The 20,673-nt window shown below is 43.8% G+C and overlaps 1 protein-coding gene across 1 annotated transcript in view; it reads left to right on the top strand.

Annotated features, from left to right (window-relative positions):
- ADGRG2 (adhesion G protein-coupled receptor G2) overlaps nucleotides 1-20,673 on the top strand; it is a 142,437-nt gene that overhangs the window by 46,235 nt on the left and 75,529 nt on the right. Inside the window, exon 4 of the mRNA XM_066599835.1 lies at nucleotides 5,692-5,721. Within this exon, the coding sequence (XP_066455932.1) occupies nucleotides 5,692-5,721 (30 nt within the window). The remainder of the gene's footprint in view (nucleotides 1-5,691; nucleotides 5,722-20,673) is intronic.

The following is a 20,673-nucleotide window of genomic DNA, read 5'->3' as shown; positions in this document are numbered from 1 at the left end:
GGTAATAAATGTTAATTCTGAGAATATTCCCTTAATTTGGGTGTGAAGAATTGGCCAATTTAGTGGTTTCTTGACATCCATTTTACAGACAATAACACGTATGTGCAGAGTGGACCCGGCGGGTCTTGACTGACATTTCTGTGTGGACCTCTGCGAGACCCGCACAGAAATAGAACATGACGCGATTTGTTTTCCGCGTGTATTTTCGCACAGACAAATCGCGGACGTCTGCATAGGATTGCGTTTTGCAATGCAATCCTATGCAGGCGGGCACAGGCGGAAATTCTACAGGAAATCACACCGCGGAATTTCCGCCTGTGTGCAGGGGGCCTAAAAGAGTCACATACAACTTTACTGATACATACACATCAATTCATAAACAGATAAATGGAAGAGCCAACACATGCGGACGCAAACAGGACGGGCGAGCCTCCAATATAGCCAAATCAGTCATAATGAAGTGTGAGCGCTTAGTACTGAATGTTGTCATATAGCTCATGAGATAAATAAGTACACCAAACATAGTGCAGGAATAACACCTCATCATTTTGTGTTACTATGCTGGTGCTTAGTGCAGATTATCAGCAGGAACTCGGTGAACAAAAAGTACAGACCGGCTACAATAATAAATACATAAATAAATGATAGAATAAAAGTGTAGGTGGATAGAGGACAAAAGGGTGCGTTACGTGACTGTTTGTCTTATATCCACGTACACTTGTAGTTTATTCATTATTTATGTAGCCTGTCTATAATGTTTGTTCATTGAGTTCCTGCTGATAAGTTGCACTGAGTGGAGAAACGTTTAACACAATGGATGCGTGTGCAATTGATATTATTAGGGCTATTTCACACAAGTGTCCTTTTGACGCAATGTAGGCATGCCAAAAAAGTGTGGCTATTAAAACCAATGATTACCTATGGAACTTGTTGATGGAGGAATTTTAGCTGCACCCAAAAAGCCCTCTGCCAAAAAAAAGGACCTCAGTGACTGAAATTCAGCAGCTCCAAATCCCTGTTGTGCGAGAAGATAGGAGCTGGCCTATTTTATGACAGCCAGTGTAATTCCTTCTGCAAGGTAATCCTTCTCTCCCCATTACAGGGAATTCCCCCACAGTGTAGGGAGAGAGAGTGGGTCTAGAGGGGTTCACCAAGGGAATCCCCTGATAGCGGAGGAGAGATAGGGGGCAGGACACACCTCTAGCCCCACCCTCTCTTCCTACTATGGGGAATTCTCTCTGGGAGTCCCCTGTAGCCCCACCCTCTCTCTCTGCTATGGGGGATTCCCTTGGGAAGTCCCCTCTAGCCCCGCCCTCTCTCTCTCTCTCTCTCTGCTATGGAGGATTCCCTTGGGGAGTCCCCTCTAGCCCTACGGGTATCAGCAGGAGCTAACAGCAGAATGTTTAAAACTTGATGTTCAGGACTTCGGGGGCTGCTGCCATTTCTTTCTCTCTCTTTCCCCCGAACTCCTGAAGAGCAGCGCTGTAAATGGGTGATATTAGTGCTAATTAAGCTCGGCACAAAAATCATCTATTAACGCTTTTTTGTGTGCCGTTAGACGCTTTTTTTTGATGCGCTGATTTTGGGCATGCATAGGTCCCTCGTGTGAAAGAGCCCTGAAGGTTTTATTTCTGCTCTATGCTTGGAGAAGTCATTTATCTCATGAGCTATATGACAACATTCAGTACTAAGCGCCGGCACTTCATTCTGACTGATTTATCCATGTTGGGGGTCACCCGTCCTGTTCATGTGTCTGTTAGCCCTTCTGATTCTGTTTCTATGGATTCATTTATTGATGTATCAATAATGTTGCATATGACTCTTTTTCTGTTGTTCATGTATTTTGTCCACCACTTTTCTGATTTAGTTGGTGTTTTATTATTGTCAGGTGCAAAAACACTAAATTATAGTAACAGTAGCATAAACTATGGAAATATTTGTTTTCCTGTGTTCTATGTATTTATGAAAAAAATGGTGATCCAATTAAGACAATTAAGAAATAACCATGAATATAAGACTTAGTGACCTTTCTCACGGGATGTAATAGGCCACATGACGCAGCGCAAGCCTTGCGAATTCCGCACCAGAATCCGCAGGCTACCTCAGGAATTCCACAGCTGCGGATTTGGCTGTGTCCTGCGGCGTAACTCCATCCCGTGTGAAAGGTCCCTTAGGGCTTCTTTACATGAACCTGTTTACGTGCACTAAACATGTTTGTTCTTTCTGCTTTTTGCACTGCAAAGGCTCCCATAGAAGTCTATGGGAGTTGCGCAAATATGCAAGGGGAAGTGTGAAACACGGGGAAAAGAACACATTTTGACCTTATTAGCCTTTTAATCCACAGAAAGCATTTGTCGCGTGCATGTGTGAACTGGCCATGCATGCTCAAAAAGTACAGAACTATGCACAGACACGCCCAAATCTGCCTCACCAACCTCGTTCATGTGCAAGTACGTTGCGCTGTGGCAAGTGTTTCTGCGCATACAGTTGTCTAATTAAACCCAAGTCACTCACACGAGCGTTTTTTTTGCATATTTTGCGTAGGTGAAACACGCAGCACTAAACCTCCATGCATTTCAATGGGGCCTCGCACACTAGCGTTTATACGCCGCATATTTCAGCACGCAACACTGCGTAAAAATTGCAGCGTTTTTGCATACAGTCGTGTGAGAACGGCCTGATACTGAGGCTGGGAAATGTGTATATTTGCCTAATTTCACGGCTTACGCAATTCCATTCTCATTTCTGTGCTTTGTGAAGCGCAGTTAATATTAACGCCATAACATTTGTAGAAGAATTTGCGCGCTTCATTTAGTTTAAGGAATTTTTTTAACCGCTAAAAAGAAAAAAACCTAAAGGTGATGAAATGCTTTACTGTACTTTATAATACGGGCTCTAATATGAAACCTCTGGAATCTGCTGGATTATATGTTTCCTTTCGCTGTCCGGATTCCAGAAACGCTTCAGCGAGACGGGGAAGGCAGAACGAGACGGGCAACATCACAGAGGCAGAGCTGGAAACTTATGGTTTTCACTAGAGGCCTGAGTGACTCACTTGGAAATGGAGAGAAGTATCCGATTTCTTGGCGGTCGGTTTTGCTTCATGTTCTCAGTTATGCAAGAATATTCTGTTTGCATCTTGTAGGATTATATAATTTAGTTAATTAAGACGCTAATCAAAACCATTCTTATCATTGGCATGTCTGGTAGTAATAGGATACGAATGCAGCGTTGGTTGTTGGACTTCTAGCAACACTTTCAAGGGGTTAACAGTTCTTGAAGTATCGTTGTGTACTGTGCTTTGCTTCTTCCGTAGTTGCTAATAAGTGTTATGACAGTTGACCGAAGATATTACACAGGCTACTTTTAACCTCTTAGTGACAAAGCCCGTGTACGCCTTAATGACCAGGCCAAATTTTGGAAATCTGGCATGTGTGACTTTAACGGAGAATAACTCTGTAAAGGTTTTACGCTTCCAAGTAATCCAAGTAGCGGAATTTGTTCACAATTTACACTGCGGAAAAGCCGCATAAAATTCCACATTACACCACTGGTGCGGAATTTTACGGAGCTTTTCACAGATCCACGTAATTCCCTGGGCAAGATAGAACATGCATCGCTGTTAAAGCTCTTGTGTCAGCAGCCCCATTGAGATGAATGGGGGCGCTGTACAGCGTTTAGTGCTGCGCTGAAAAGGCAACGCTAAACGCTGTACAAATACGCCTGTGTGAGGGATTACCAAATTCTGTGGATGTTGACGCAGAGTTTGGGCAGACTCACGGCAAACTCCACAGCACAAAATATGCCACAGATTTTGGTGCAGATCTGCACTAAAATTCACTGTACCCCTCTACATGTGAATGTAGAAGAGAAATGTGAATGTACCGCTCTAAATTTAATTCTAGATAAATTGTTGCAAAATGAACCCTACACTACATTAACATGGATTGAGATTTTAAAGTAAATGAATTCTTCTGTACTATGTACAACATTACAGAACTGATAATGTTTATTCTCAACTGCAACCTAATATGGGGAATAAGGAATGGTTGTGTTAAAGGGCAATTTTGGCATCATCTAATGAAAATGTAGGACAGATGAATGAAAAAATTATTTCACAAGTCAAAGGAGTATCTGATGGTGGATAATGTTATGGACACTGAACAACAATGTTGCAAGTGAAAAGTCCCGCAGCACACCTTTATAATGCAAGTCATATGCAGAGGTTCCAGCAAAGGGAAATGCAAAGCCACCTGTGGGACCACGGATCTCCAGTCCCAAACTAATCCAGCAGTCAGCAATAAAGTAGCAGCATCAATGGTGTAGTAAAATAGAAAAAAGATTTATTGCTCCATAAAAATGGCGAGTCTTTATGAAGCCTGATAAAGACTCACCTAGTCGAAACGTCGCCATTAGGGATGAGCGAGTATACTCGCTAAGGCACTACTCGCTTGAGTAATGTGCCTTAGCCGAGTATCTCCCTGCTCGTCCCTAAAGATTTGGGGGCCGCTGCAGCTGACAGGTGAGTTGCGGCGGGGAGCGGGGCAGAGCGGGCGGGAGAGAGAGAGAGAGAGATCTCCCCTCCGTTCCTCCCTGCTCTCCCCCACAGCTCCCTCCTCGCGGCGGCACCCGAATCTTTCAGGGCGAGCGGGGAGATACTCAGCTAAGGCACATTGGTCGAGCGAGTAGTGCCTTAGCGAGTAGACTCGCTCATCCCTAGTCGCCATTTTTATGGAGCAATAAAAAAATTTTTTTCTATTTTACTACACCATTGATGCTGCTACTTCATTGCTGACTGCTGGACACTGAACAAGTCACCTCATACCCAGTAGAGTTCCTTAACTCCTTGGAATTGTCAGGAGTGCCTTCCCATAAACTGAGGTTAAAAGTTAGTGTTCTGGTCCTATTAATGCGTAATCTTGATGCGGCAAAACTGTGCAACAGCACAAATTACACACCTGGGGCGAAATATTGTAAGAGCCATTATTATGACTGGAATAGCAAAAGGAGAAAGTGTATTAATTCCACGCATTCCGATAATACTGATGGATTTGCCTTTTCAATTCAAAAGGCTGCAATTCCCTTTCAAAATAGCATTCACAATGACAATCAATACGGCTCAAGGGCAAACACTTAAGGTAGCAGGTGTACATGCAGAAAAAAAACAGTTTTTCTCACAGGCAACTGTATGTGGCGGCTCACATGTATACAGCCCACAAAACCTTGATATCCTAGCAAAGATGACAAGACCTAAAACATAGAACTGCGCTGACATAGCAGATTGCAGTTACAGTCCTTTCACTATTTCAACTTTTTGCGTTATAATTTACTGCAAAACTAAGATTAGATTAAAAAAATACAAATTCCACGCGGACGAGGTCGTGGGTAACAAGCTAGTATTTTATAAAAAACTTGTTTTCGGCAGATGTATTGAATTTCTAAATAAAAACATGAGACAGATTCTGGTGATGAGTCTATTAAGGATTGTATGTCGGTATAGGGTAATGTATAAAGAGGACCATCAATGAGTGAGGACAGCAGGGCTAGCTGCGTGGCTTTGACCGGTCTGATAGGACTGCAAGACCAGAAGATGCAGATAGCTTTTTGGAAAGTAAATGTGGCCCTCTAGAGGCAAAGTTGTTTTCTGCTTGTTTAGTTCATATATAATAACTGACTGTCTCTTCTTTGCAGCAAAAGAAAAATCAGAAGATCCGACTTCTGGTAAGTTGTCCATGTGAGATAGATGATCATTATGAGCATGAGCAGTATTTTATAACTTACAACTACTTCAGCAATTGTTACTGTATACTTTAGGAAGTCACCTCTATGCACCGGAATAGTAAGATGGATACAATGTGAGCGATCCTTCAGAGTACAAGACCCAGCCCTTTGTAGCACTCAGAAAAGTCATTTCTACGGTCAAAAACTGCAAAATGATTGCATTAGTAGCCAGTATGAGAACTAAATGTGAGCATAATATTACCCTGATATGTATCTGTGCTATACGCTGAATTGCCAGTGAAATTTAAGCGTATGGGCTCGCTCCTCTGCTGGCATTTTATAATGATACTTTAGTGATTTATTTGCAATGAATCTATTGAAGTGTCTGTTACTACTAACCCTTCGAATGGAAATGCTTGGAACTAATCCTTAAAGTAATTCTCAAAAGATGAATGCTAAGGGGCTGCGATGTGGCATTATAATGCAGCATTGAAAATCACTTTAAGGGCTCTTTCACATGGACATCAAAACTGCGCAGAAGTTAGCTACGAAAAAAATGGTGGCTAACACGTGAGAAAATTGAGTGAATGGATGATTTGCCGCTATCAAGTCCCGAGCTTAAATAGCGGTGAAATTGCCCATTCACATGATTGGGAGCTGTGTGTTGCTTTAAAAAAGCACTGCTGGGGAAAAAAAGGCTTCCCTTCATTTCAGCGGTGCTGGAAGGATATCCCAGCTGTGGGGAGCGAGAGGTTCTCCTGCAGGGAGAAGAAGGAAATCCCCAGCAGTGCGATGCCAGGGCTTCCATGCAGGGAAGAAGGAAATCCACAGCAGCACGATGCTGGGATTCCCCTGCAGGGGAGAATAAAGGATTCCCCAGTTGCTGGGGTTTTCCTTATTCTCCCCTGCAGGGGAACCCGAGCATGGCGCTGCTGGAGATTTCCCTTTTCTCCCCTGCAGGGGGACCTGTCTCTCCCGACAGTGGGGAAATCCCTGCAGCCCTGCAGAGATGAAGGGAGTCCCTAGCGATGAAAGGGGGTTCCCCGGGGACTCCTTTCATCTTGCTCTCTCTCTCCACGCTGCGGGGATATCCCTCCAGCTCTGCTGAGATGAAAAGAAACACAGTGGAGAAGGGGGCTACCCGGGGCTTTCCTTCATCTGTCTCTCTCTCCCCGCTGCGAGGAAATTCCTTATTGTCCCTTTGGTGGCCGCCTTGCATACTCTCCCATAGGAGTCTACGGAGGCTTCTGTGCTTTGTGCAACAAAAGATAAAAAGTCACTGTGACAATAGGCTCTTAGAGCAAATATAACCTTATCACTGGAAAAGGCCTAGGACTAAAAAATAACTTTTATTAATGTAAGGATAAAAAACACTCTTCCTCGATTCTGAGGTAGTTTAGACTCAACAGACAAACATACACAGACAAAACACACATTCATCCATTTAAGAGGATGACACGGAGTTAGCGGATAATAATAAGTAATCCCCTAGTGGGGGAAAAACAGATGTATCCAATAACTGCCCTTAATTAAATAGAGATTAGAGTATCGTTTAATCAATACCTGGGCAGTGAGTACTTTATCCACTTATATGATGTGAATATTGGGTCACTATGGCATATAATGATTAGGCCAAGTGGACCAGGCGCGCTAGGATTCGTACTACAACGCTAGCTCCCAATTGAACAATGATGTCTGTCAAAAAGGCATAGCTAAGAAGGCCGTGTGCATAAGGCCTAGCTATGCGTGACGTATCAACACATTGGTTACTCTAAAAAAAGGGGTATTGCGACAGTGATTAGGCTTGTCACAATTGTCTCATAAGGATCTTAAAAGCCGGAGCTGTAGGTTGATTTAGACAGCCGCGACCAAGATAATAATTATACAGACTTGCTTAAAAAAATATCATTTGAGACTGTCAACGCGTTTCTACAGTGTGAGCAATATAGCCACTGTTTCATCAGGACAGGATGTGTATGCTTTTGTAATGTTGATAGAATGAGGCGATGGAACAATAGGAGTACTGCTTTCTTTGATATATAGAAACAGCAGCGTGCTCCTGCAAACCCTCAATCCCTCGTGTGGGAAGGTGCCTAAAGTACTGATAATAGTTGTAAGATGAAGCCTAAACTGATGGCTTCATCAACGATAAACACACTAGCAGTCTTATTTCTTACGATAAGCCCAAATGGGCAGCACCTCCACCTGACAGGTCGCAATACCCATTTTTCGAGTACTTCACTACTCGGGTGAAAAGATTCGGGGGTTGTCGGGGGGTGGGGCGTGGCGTGGTGGAGCGGGGGGTAGCAGCGCGGAACAGGTGGGAGCTCTCTCTCTCTCTCCCTCTCCCCCCCACTCCCCTCTGCAACCCCCCGCTCACCCACAGCGCCCCCGAATCTTTTCACCCGAGTAGTGAAGTACTCGAAAATCGCAGTGCTCGATTGCGAAATCGGCCTTACCGAGTACGTTCGCTCATCTCTAGTCTTAATGTTTCCATAGGAATCCATTTTTCTGCACATATAAGTTAGCTGTATGAATTCCTCCATGTGAAAGAACCCTTGGGCTGTATTCACACAGGCGAGCAAGAAAAATTGCACTTGTCAATGTGCGTTTTTCACGTTAATGCAAGGCTTTTTTCATTCAAATGCTCGTTGCATCGTTTCTGTGGAATTGCGATCCTCAGGCACGTGTTTCATGCACAGTAGAAGCAGGGATCTGTTCTTGATTGTTCCCAAAAGATTTTTTTTTTATTCAAAGTATTTTTATTATTTAAAGCGATCCTCCGATTGTGGACAAACAAAGATGGCCGCACCAGCTTCCCTGACTAATCCATTACACCTGCATTGATTAACCAGTGCTGTCCACATGAGCCTTGCTGGCAGTCAGAGCAGCATGTAGTGTCTAAGGGGCCTTTCACATGAGCAGCATACTCCTCCTGGAATGCAGCGGAACTTGCTGCTGTGGAATTCCGCATCAAAATCTGAAAAGCTGACTGCAGATTTTGATGCGATAATGCAGGCTAATTTAGGCCCCTTTCATTATGCACCAAAATCCTCACAGTGCCGTGCGGGTTTTGGGGCGGAATTCATCGCGGTTTGCTGTGCAACGTGCAGCCTAATTTGTCCCGTGTGGAAGGTGCCGTACACTGATCTATGTATACCTGCGTGTATTGTAACAGCAATTTATACTGCTATCACATGCCACCTTCAAGGAATGATAAATACCACCATCAGATGTAGATATGTGCAGGCACAGGATGTAAGAGTATATGATATATGACCATCCTCAGCCGCCACATCTTCTTTCTGAAAGAAAAAACGTCATTAGTGTTTAGTTTCGGATCACAGGAGCCCAAAACTCCTCTCAAGGAGTTTCGGAGTGCTGTGTACTTATCTTTTTCATTTTGCATGGATTGCGGACAGAATACAGAAGCATATATTACAAGCAGTTTCTGATCAAGTAATATAGGGGGTGGATAAAAATATGGAAACACCTTACAAAATGCCTGGGATTTTAATCATTAGCACTGGGCTTCCCTTTTAACTTCTGCTTGGCTGAGAGCTTTCCTAAGAAATTTGTGTTTACTTCACCTCTTGCCCTGCTCTGGGTGGTTTTGGGAGCCAGCTGGTAACAGCAGCTGAGTGGCTCAAACCCCTGACCAATGGGATCTTGTTGCTCAAACACATGTTAACTTCTGCCCGGCAGCAACTGTGTCATATTACCTCCATTTATAATCCATCTCTACATGTCTTATTGAAATGTGATTTATATTCCCATGCATTTCGTATGGTGTTTCCATATTTTTGTCCACCCCCGATATCCGAGGGCTGCTAAGTACTCTAAGCTGTCCTAGTGAAAAGCTATACATAACAGGTTCTAATAACAGCTTCCCATCACAGTCATTTTTGGCAGCAACTTTTCCATTTTTCCATCCTGGTTTCCAAGAACCATACACTTTTTATTTCCCGATTTGAGGGCTTGGTTTTTGTGGGACAAGTAGTATTTTTAATGGCACAAGTAAAAAGGAAAACATTGTGGAGTGGAATGGAAAAAAACGTTGGGTCATTTTTGGCAATTGTTTTCATGGTTTCACTTTTACAGCATTCATTGTGAGGTAGAAATGACATGTTAACGCCACTTGGTGGGCCGATGTGATTACGGTGATACGATATATAGTTATTGTTAGGTTTTACTGCTTTTCCAAGACGAGAAAACTTTTCTGTAAAAAAATAAAAGTAAAAATTTGCTGTCACCCTATTTTTAAAACCAATAAGTTTTTATTATTCTGTCAGTGGAGTTGTGTGAAGGACTCATGCGGTGTAGTTTTTTTGTATTTTTTGCATAATAGATTTATTTCAGGGTATCTAAGACTTTTTGATCACTTTTATTCAATATTTTAGGAGGCAAGGTAACCAAAACCAGCAGTTTGGGCAAGTTTTGTTCATTTTATTGGGGTATTTTGCATCCGGACCTTTATGGATGCGGAGAAACCAGTTGTGTTCATTTTAACATGATCAATGGGAAAGGGTTCTTTAACTCTTAATGTTTTCTTTTTTTAAAATTTTTGAAAATGTTATTCTTTATTTTCTTCGGTCCCACTAGAGGACTTGAACATATGAACACTTGTATAATGCACAGTAATACTTCTGTATTGCAGTATATTATGCTGTCAGCATTATTCTGTCACACTCTCCCTCTGTACTGAGACGGCATCCTTGAGGGCCCTTTTTAGACTGGCTGCCATTGCAACCCTTTGGTGCCTCTGATTGCCTTATGGCTGAGGGGCTGATTGTTTAAGCACTTAGATGATGCAGTCTCTTTATCGCAGCATCTAAGGGATTAAATGTCCAGAATTTGAGTTTTCTCCGATCCCAGCCACTGGAGGTGATTGTGCGATGTATAACACAGCCAGCAGCCGCATATGAAGTGGGCTCAGCATCCGAGCTTACTCTATACACTGCCCTGTGACATGTGACATACATGTTAGAAAGGGGGCTAAAGGAGTTGTGTCAAGACAGAAAGTTATCCCCCATTCGCAAGATAGGGAATAACTTTCTGATTGATGAGGTCAACTGGTGGGACCCTCTCCGATCCTGAGAAAGGTCAATGCATAAATGGTGCGGCGGTCACATATGTGTCATGTTGCTCCATTTATTCTACTGGGAGCCTCCGCCGTGATAGCGTTTTATGTTGGCACAACCCCTTTAATGGATAATCATGTACTTTTTGATCATATTTACCAAATTAGGAGTCTGCCTGTCTATAAGCGCTCTGTTGATTAGGGCTGCCTTCACTCTTGCGATAACATCACACAATTGTTGCACGATGCAAGAGTGAGTGGAAACTCAGAATTATGAAACCAATGATTTTCAATGGTTTCCTTCACATTTGCAATGTTTTTACTCATGTGATGCTGTGAGGGGGAAAAAAATTGCGGCATGTCCTATCTTTCTGCGTTTTTTTTATCTCCCATGTTTCCATATGGAGGCTTCTTTTTATCGCATTGCATGAACTTGTGAATTTCTTGTGATGCGTTGACATTAGAAGGTCCTATTAACATTCGCGCAAAAAAATCACAGCAAAATTACGTGGAAAAGAAACACACAAGAAGCCTCGGGTTTGTCTCCATGAAGGGATCTGCAGACGCACGTTAGCTTAGGATCAGCTCTGATGAGCTTCTTATGTAGATTTATGAATATTAGATGACCAATACCAAGCCTTTACTAATAACCTGCATGTCTATAATAACAAAAGTGTCATAGCTGGTCTAAAGCGTAATACACTAGCAGAACATGTATTAGGCAGGCTTCCATTTATTCACGACATGATCATCTCCTGCCTTCAACCTTATTAATATCTTCAGAGTTTCAAAACATCCTCTCATAAAAACCTTTGAATTGGCTTCTGAAGGGAGCTTTGGGACCCAGCCAGGTAGTAAGGAGCAATATTAACACTACTATGTCCACTGTTATCATGATTCTAAGGCACAGAATTACTCTTCTCCTATTTTCCCTTATTTATTACCATCCATTTTTTTTATAGTTTCTCCCCTTGCCCTCTTTCTCTATTGCCTTCTTTGTTGTTTATACTTATCTATTTCTCTCAGGGGCGTACCTAAAGGCTTAGGGGCCCGGGTGCAAAAGTTCAGCTCGGGGCCGTCCCTTGGGGCAGAGCCTCGCACAGAAACGTCACTCACCCAGCTGCCGGCTCCGGTGTGCGCATGCGCTGGCTGCCCGGAAGCCGGCACATGAAAGAGCCGGGGCCGCCGGGCGCGGGTGAGTACGCGCTCGTCTCTGCAGGCGCTCGGGTCGGGTCTTGCGGCGAGAATTCTCGCTGCCGGATCCGACCCGCTCGTCTGCAGGCGGCCTTAGGGTTGTTTATGTTTTTGTTGTACTTTAGAACCACAATTAAGAAAAACACATAAAAAACCTGCATGCAATATTTAAAGACCGCGTATGTTATTAAGGAGCTGCATACACAATTAATAACCGCATGTGGTTTTGATATATTTTTTAATTGTGTTCAAAGGGTGAAATTATATACAGTAAATCCTGGGAGATGTGTAACTTATACGATAGATAGATAGATAGATAGATAGATAGATAGATAGATAGATGATAGATATATAGATAACAGATAGATAGATAATGATAAATAGATAATAGATAGATATGAGATAGAATACAGATAGGCAGAGGGGCCACCTGAGCGCAGGGGCCGGGTCGCCACCCCGACCCCTGATACTACGCCTATGATTTCTCTTCTCTTAAAGGGGTTGTCTCATGAAAGCATGTGGGGTTATGCACTTCTGTATGGCCATATTAATGCACTTTGTAATATACATCGTGCATTAATTATGAGCCATACAGAAGTTATTCACTTACCTGTTCCGTTGCTGGCGTCCTCGTCTCCATGGATCCGCTTGCGCTGTGCGGTCTTCTGCCTTCTGAATGGGGCCGCTCGTGCCGGAGAGCTGCTCCTTGTAGCTCCGCCCCGTCACGTGTGCCGATTCCAGCCAATCAGGAGGCTGGAATCGGCAATGGACCTCACAGTGAAGATCCCGGCGGCCATCTTACTAAGGTAAGTAAGAAGAAGGAAGAAGTCGCCGCAGCGCGGGGATTCGGGTACGTACTACCCGTTTTTTTTTTTTTAACACATGCATCGGGTTTGTCTCGCGCCGAACGGGGGGCCTATTGAATAAAAAAAAAACCCGTTTCGGCGTGAGACAACCCCTTTAAGACCATTCCTCAGAGGCTCACTTCTTTGGTGTGAACAGATGTACTTGCAATATTTCCCCTGTTAACAGGTTTCACAGTTTCCAGCATTTGTTACCAACCTAATAATTTAATAAGTTGGGAACAATAAGAGTCCCAGGTATACTCAGGTTCATTGCTTGTTTGAAGTGTTATATGTTTGATGCATATACTTGTTATTAGGTCCTATGTGACCGTTGATGGATATTTTGTACCATACTTGTGCATAGAATTAACCTAATCAAAACTGATCAAACATAAATAGTAATCAACTGATCATACCTCTGCAAAGCATCTGTTCTCTAATAGTACGTTGGAATGGAGAAATCAGTGCAATCATGCAGAAAAGTCTCCGCTTACATAAGTACATTGATTGAATACATAATACCTACCTCTGCTTACAACCTGAACATTTATGTAATACCTCAGTTCCACATGAAACTCGTAGGAAGCCGACAAATGAGGATTTGTTTAGTAGAGTTGTCACACTGGAGGGCTACCGTTGTACGGTAGTAGCATTCTTAGGGTGGCTTTAGACGAGACAACTATCATCTGAATAGTCACTAAAGCGTACAGACGACGGCTGTTTTTGTGCTTTTACACAGAGCGATTGTTGTTCACTTGTTTAATTTTACAATCATTGAACTAATTCTTGGGAGTATGTACACGGGCCAGAACATGCTTCATCGACTAGTTAGGCATGACGTTCCTTGGCAGACGTGTATTTGAAATTTCGACCTTTCCCCAATACATGCTCATTGATTGCTGAGTCTACTGAACACATAAATACTTGCTAGCAATCTTCAAGTGAACACCCGCTGCTGCATCTCTCATTGGCTCGCGGGCTTGACTGAACATTTGGTACTACAACCTCTCACTCTTCTTAACTGCAAGGACTTCGTTTTTTTGTTTGATCCTTGGCTCATCTGTATTCTGTCGAAGGCCAAAGCAGTGAGAGACCACAGCAGCCAGTGTATCTTTGAAGACCAAAACCAGCCAGAGAACATAGCAGTGAGTGTTCCTCAAAGACCAGCAGGGACTGTTCAGGTGAGGATCACTCAATTTCATGTGTTTTCTAAAACCAATGAGCTTTAGGTAGAACGGTAAAATGTGCCAAAAAAGGCGGGAGACAATCAGTGTACACGCCGAACAAGCGCCTACCTCCCTGCAAAGTTGTTGACTAGTCATTGAAAGACCTTTTTACACTGGACGATAACCAGCGACTATTTTTAGGTGAGCTGAAATGAAGCAACTAGTGAAGTGATTAGTGAATATGTTTTCGATTGCCACCTGGTTGTTCTAGTAACAACTGTTGCTTAGATTCGCCCCACCAAGTGACTATTTGGAAGCTAGTTGTCCCATGTAAAGCCATCCTTATCTTGGCTAACTCTGCAGAGGTAATGAGTCAAACATGGATTTTTAACCCTACAGAGATGATATCTTAAAGGGGTTATCCAGGAAGCATCTGCTGGGATACACTGGGGTTGGAGTAGAAGCACGGCTCTGACCCCTATGTAGTGGCTGGCACTCGTAATTGCAGGCGCAGCTCTCATTGAAATCGATGGAAGCAGGTGCGGCACCCATTGACTTCAATGACCATTACGCTTGCAATTACGAGTGTTGGCTGCTACACAGCGGTAAGAGTAGTACCTCTGCTCCAACCCCAGTGTATTCCCACGGCTGCTTTCTGGATAACCCCTTAATGGAAAGAAATGAACACAACTGGGGGCCAATAGCTCTCAGGTGTGCAGACCTTGACAAACAATCGCCCTTATCTCAGCTTTCTGAATCCTTGTGGATTTAGTGGGACATAGTAGAAATTCTGTGTAAATACACTTCAATTTAACTGTTCACGTCCAGAGGAGAGTTATACTTTATATTTGTTATGATTTTTGGATTATGCAAGAATCTTTGTGTCAGTTTCCATAGACTATTGTTTGTGAGCACTTTCCTGTACCATGTTGGTTTCTGAGTATATTATGTAACTACATTCAGGTGTGTGTCCCTGTGAGTGTGATATCGGCTGTATAACTGTATTGGTTACCTTCATATACATAATCATTACAACATATTACATGTGGGTGACATTGTGTAACACCGATACAAATGAATGCACTCTAAACACGCCACGTGCTTCTGCTTCTTATTTGGACATTTCTTTAGAAGTTCCTCTTGCTGCTACCCATGCGTTACAACAAGCAGGAAGATGTAGCAATGTGTATACTGTTGAAGCAAAGCCTATTATACACAAGCATGAAAGTGCCGTGGAAGTTTTTGATTGTTAAGTACTCAAGTTTCCGTTCTCACTTGTTGTTTGGTACACTGTGTACTAGAATAACTAATTTCCCAGCTTAGCATGTTCTTCATTTCTTTTTTCCCCAAAAGAAAACAGCGTGATGCCCTCGCTCTGCTCAAATAATGCTACGCAACCATTGTATCAATTTGTAAAACGTAAAACAGTAAAAAGCGCTGCGGAATAAGTTGGCGCTATACAAATAAAGATTATTATTACATAGAATCACATTCTACATCTAAACCAGCGTTGGTCACTAATATTAGAGGTGCACCATGCAGATAGTTTTGAAGTTGTATAGCCCCTGAATCACACTTAGCGCCAATGTCCACGGGCAGATCCATTTCCGCATGCAGAAGCTGGCTGCGGAATCTGACCCTGCCCGCGGCCGAGGACATTGTGGGTCTTCTGCTTACCCATCCGGGTCTTCATTTTCTTCATTGTGGATATGTGCGGAAGTGCTGGCCAGCACGCCGCCGCACATGTGCAGTGGAGTTTTTTTTTTTTAACTCCTGCTTTCCCATGGAGTCCACAGAAGGGTTGTGGATCGGATGACTTCCATTGGCCGCAATGGAAGCCATCCGTGCGGGAACCGCACGGAAATGGAGCATGCTGCAATTTATTTTCTGTAACAAAATGTCCACAAAACAAATCCACATGCTTTAATTCAGCTGCGGGTGTCATGTTTCTCTATGGGCGGCTTAAACTGCATAATGTCAGCGCAGGTGCCCGCGCAAATTCTGCAGTTCAAGTCCACCAATGGACATTGGGCCTTACATTGTTATATCACTTGTGCTATTTACTGAAACTGTGTCATGTACGAGGTATTTTTCTGATGATTATTAGAGATGAGCGAACGTACTCGGATAAGCACTACTTGTCCGAGTAATTGGCTTTATCCGAGTACCGCTGTACTCGTGCTGAAAGATTCGGGACGCTCCGCTGCTGACAGGTGAGTCGCAGCGGGGAGCGGGGCAGAGCGGGCGGGAGAGAAGGAGAGAAAGATCTCCCCTCCGTTCCTCCCCGCTCTCCCCTGCAGCTCCCCGCTCCGCAGCGCGTCCCGAATCTTTCAGCACGAGTACAGCGGTACTCGGATAAGGCACATTACTCGGACGAGTAGTGCTTATCCGAGTACGTTCGCTCATCTCTAATGATTATCTTTTACTTTGTGGGGTTTTTGCCTTCCTCTGGATCACTATTGCAGAATAATAGGCTGAACTGGATGGACATATGTCTTTTTTTTAGCCTTGCGATCTATGCTACTATGTATGTTGCATTTGATTGCAGTATTAGCACTACTTGGAAAAGTCATACTGTTGTATGAAGATAAGGGGGCCGAACCAGCCACACCACTGTATTGCAACTTTTTAAATTAACTTTTACAATGGGACACACAAACTACCACGGCAAGTGGACCCATTGCCAGAGATTGTGTATAGCTCTGACCTTAATAAGCTTATTAATTTATTTAAAGAAAAATAAATAATTATTGCAGAATTCTCATTTCTGATTTTGTGTGCAACCTGTTAATTAATCAAATTAATGGAGAGATACACGCACACCATACAGTGCACCAATAAATCGCCCGTATTTCATTTATGCTATTTCCATTTCTGTGGGTATAAAAAAATTACAGGCTAGTCCATGCTTCCTTTATGTCAGGACAACCAGGGATCAATACATATAACTCTTGGGTTCTATCGTTCAGATCTAAAGTTAAACCATCACCTTGGAAATGCTGTGCATTCTACGGCTAGTGTGTTACCAGACACGAGAAGCTGAGCAGATTGATATGTAGCTTTGCAGGAAAATATTCAGTATGGCTTGTATTTTATTCACTTAAATCCCTGCTCTTTCTGCCTTTAGGGGTCCAGTGGGCGGTCCTAACAGGGATTGACAGCCTCCTGCATATCATTGTGCATTTAAAGGTAGCCAATCACTGATAGGACCGCCTACTGGACTCCTAAAGACAGAAAGAACAGAGATTTAAATAAAAAAATTACAAGTTATTCTGAATCTTTTTCCACAAAACGAAATCCCAATATGGCAGCGTGCGGCTCAAACTGCAAGTTCAATGTGACCGATTCCCCGTTTATGCAAAATGAATAAATAATCTGCAGGAAATATACACTCATTATCTAATCTAAAAGTCAAATCTAATAATTTCTTTTTCATTCTTCTGCAAAACAGGTCAGATCAGCAATAACATTCACATGTTTCACAAAAGATCTCTTGGAGGTAAAAAGAAAGATGTATTGCTTGCTTGTAGAGATGAGCGAACGTGTCCGTTACGGACACATCCGCACCCGGACACCGGCTTTGCCGAACACTGCAGTGTTCGCGCGTAAAGGTCCGGGTGCCGCCGGGGGGCGGGGAGATGCGCGGCGGCGCGGGCGGCAGTAGCGGGGAACAGGGGGGAGCCCTCTCTCTCTCCCTCTCCCCCCCACTCCCCGCCGCACCCCCCCCGCGCTGCCACGGCGGCCCCCGAACTTTTTCGCCCGAACACTGAAGTGTTCGCAAAGTTCGGTGTTCGGGCGAAAAAGGGGCGGGGCCGAACGTGTTCGCTCATCTCTACTTGCTTGTGTTATACTAATGCCAATTTTTTTTTACCTGTGGCAAATCCACCACATTTTACAGTATAAGGGCTCTTTCACACAAGCGTATATTGGCCGCCGTTTTCACGGCCGGCTGATATACACTACAATCTGATGCACTGGATTCCAATGCATCAGATCACATGGCTGTATTCCTGCGACGTAACAATGACCAGCTGGCCAATATAGCACTGGGCACTTTTACATCGGGACCAAAAGATGGTCCTGGAACTATCTTTCAGACCGGAATACATCGGCCGCTGCATAGGCTTCTATGGGAGGCAATGATAGCGGCCAGAGAAGGGAGCTCGTAGCTCCGCCCCTCCCATTGCAATCAGCCAGAGGGTAGGAGAGAGGAGGTGAGTCGGCGAGAGGGAGGGAAGGGGCAATGGCATGGCAGCCTCGGCGTATATGCGCTGGGGCCAATGCCGTTTGAACGGGCGCACAAACGTTAGATTTGTGCACCCGTTCGCGAGTTTTTACTTCTCACATCGTAGCGTATATCGGCCAGCCGTGAAAACGGCGGCTGATATACGCTTGTGTGAAAGAGCCCTGAGGCTTCATTCACACGAGGGTATATCGGCCGCGCTTTCATGGCCTGGCTGATATACGCTGACCATCTGATGCAATGGTTTACAATGCACCAATTCAGATGGGCGTATTCTTGCGGTGTAAAAGAGCCCAGCTGGCCAAGATAGTGCATACGGTGCACATTTAGGCCCCGGCGCTTTTACACCAGGAAAGATAGTTTAGGAACTATCTTCCGTCCGGAATATGGCGGCGGCTCCCATAGACTCCTAGTGGTTTAGGGGAGGTTAGGGGAGTGTCCGCTAAACTCCCACCACCTTCCCTCCTCCTCTTCACCCCTTGCTGTCTGTTTGCAATGGGAAGAGGTGGGATGGGGTGGCAGCTAGTTGCTAAGCAACTAGGCTCCCATTGCCAACAGCCGACAAAGGGCGGAGAGGGGGCAGGAGCTTAGCACACTAGCTTCCTCCCCCTCCCCTTGCTAAGAGATGGCAAGGGGGCGAAAAGGGGAAGGCAGTTCAGCAGAGTTAAACTGTCCCCCCCCCCGCCGCAAAGGTATCCCGTGCCCGGCGTATACTCGCTGCACCTGGGCCACCTGAACGGACGCACAAATGGGAGATTTGTGCGCTCGTTCATGCAATTTTTGGTCGCGCTCTGGCCGTTACACGACCGACTGAAAATCTCCTATGCCCGTGTGTAAGAGACCTAAGCCAGGTGGATGAGATTTTATGAAAACTCTTTCACTTTGTGCAGAGAAGTTCTATGGCAAAAACTGACCTGTGTGCAGATTGTAAACTCACAGCAAGTTCATGTCTGCTGTGGATTTGTTATGGATTTCACCTATTGATTAATACCTAATGCAGCACGTCCCAGTTGTGGAGGATTTTGCTCCGGATTATTTGCAGATTCACAGCAAAAGCTGCCGGTGGAGACATTTCTAGAATAAATAAAAAAACATGAACTCGCCTTGTCCTTGTGGCCTTCTTGTCCCTGCCTGCATCCCTGACGGTTTCTGCGTCCTGGCCTCCAGTGATGCCATGTCGTATGGATACACGACTGCTGCAGGCAATAACAAGCATCAAATCTGTCTCTTTTGAACTTACCCTTATCATTGTTAAAGGGGTTTCTTGGACTTAAAAAAAAATCTCCAGGCTCAGAACTGTGCAAAGGGAAAAAAACAGAAATACTCATGACATGTGATGTCCGGCCTCCTTCTGTCAGTTCTGAGCAGCAAGCATCGGAGATCCAGTGCTGGACAGGGAACCCCTGGAGCAAGGGGGTATGTCTGTCTGTTTGCTTTATTTCACACAAATCTGAGCCTGGGAATTTTTGTCCATAAAAACCCCTTTAAGTATTCAACTTCAATAGAAAGGGCGTATGACTGCTATTGTACTATTCAGGAGTATATATACTATTAATCTTATGGAACTAGGATCTGGCTTTATAGTACGCTCTACCTGATATGATAGTTCACCTCTAAATTCCATCCTTCCTCCTTTGACTTCACTACATATGGCAAAACAGTCGTATATTGAAGGACTTGGATATAAATGGCTACAATAAGGACCAGGATGTCTGCGGTGTACTTCACTTCCTCTGATGCTCCTTCTGTGATCAATGTCACTGCAATGTATGGACTGTAAATTCACAGTCTGATATCTTTTTTATGATTCTCATTAGTATTGGTTATGTTTCTAGAATGGTTATTTAAAGGGGTTGTCAAGAATGTAATTTTTTGACCATGAGCATGTTATAAGCAATGTGATAAAATAACTGTATTGCTTTTTAATAAAAAAAATTCTATCCCTTTTATTCTATTACTCTCTAATCCTTGTTAATCCCTGCCATATGTAATGGTTATATCCATGACTCAGCCTGTCCATGCTCCCTATTACCGATTCTCCCAATACTGTAGATTCGCTGCTTTATTTTTACAGTGCCATATCTGTTGCTAGGAGTCCTCAGGCCATGTGCAATCCGTGGAATTACAGACAGCCCACGGCCCAAGATACGCTCCCGGGCCCCGAGCCTAGATTCTGAGGGATGATTGCATAAAAATGTTGAAACTTGAATTAGGCGAAAATATTGAATAAATGTCTTGCACATGTGTACCTTATAAAAAGACGGATAAATGCCACACTTTGGAGGTTTTATGCTTGGTCAACGCTGTTAATGGAAGTGTGTTGTGTGCCTCAAGGCTCAAAATACTGCACAATTTTCTAGAAAACAGGTATAGGCTGAGTTTTCTTGAAGAATCCTTTTTATGAAGGTTAAAAGTTATACAGTA

This window comes from Eleutherodactylus coqui, chromosome 4 (genome assembly GCF_035609145.1).
Source record: "Eleutherodactylus coqui strain aEleCoq1 chromosome 4, aEleCoq1.hap1, whole genome shotgun sequence".
Lineage (NCBI taxonomy): Eukaryota > Metazoa > Chordata > Amphibia > Anura > Eleutherodactylidae > Eleutherodactylus > Eleutherodactylus coqui.
The sequence above is the reverse complement of the archived record's forward strand: the minus strand, read 5'-3'. Positions and strand labels throughout refer to the sequence as shown.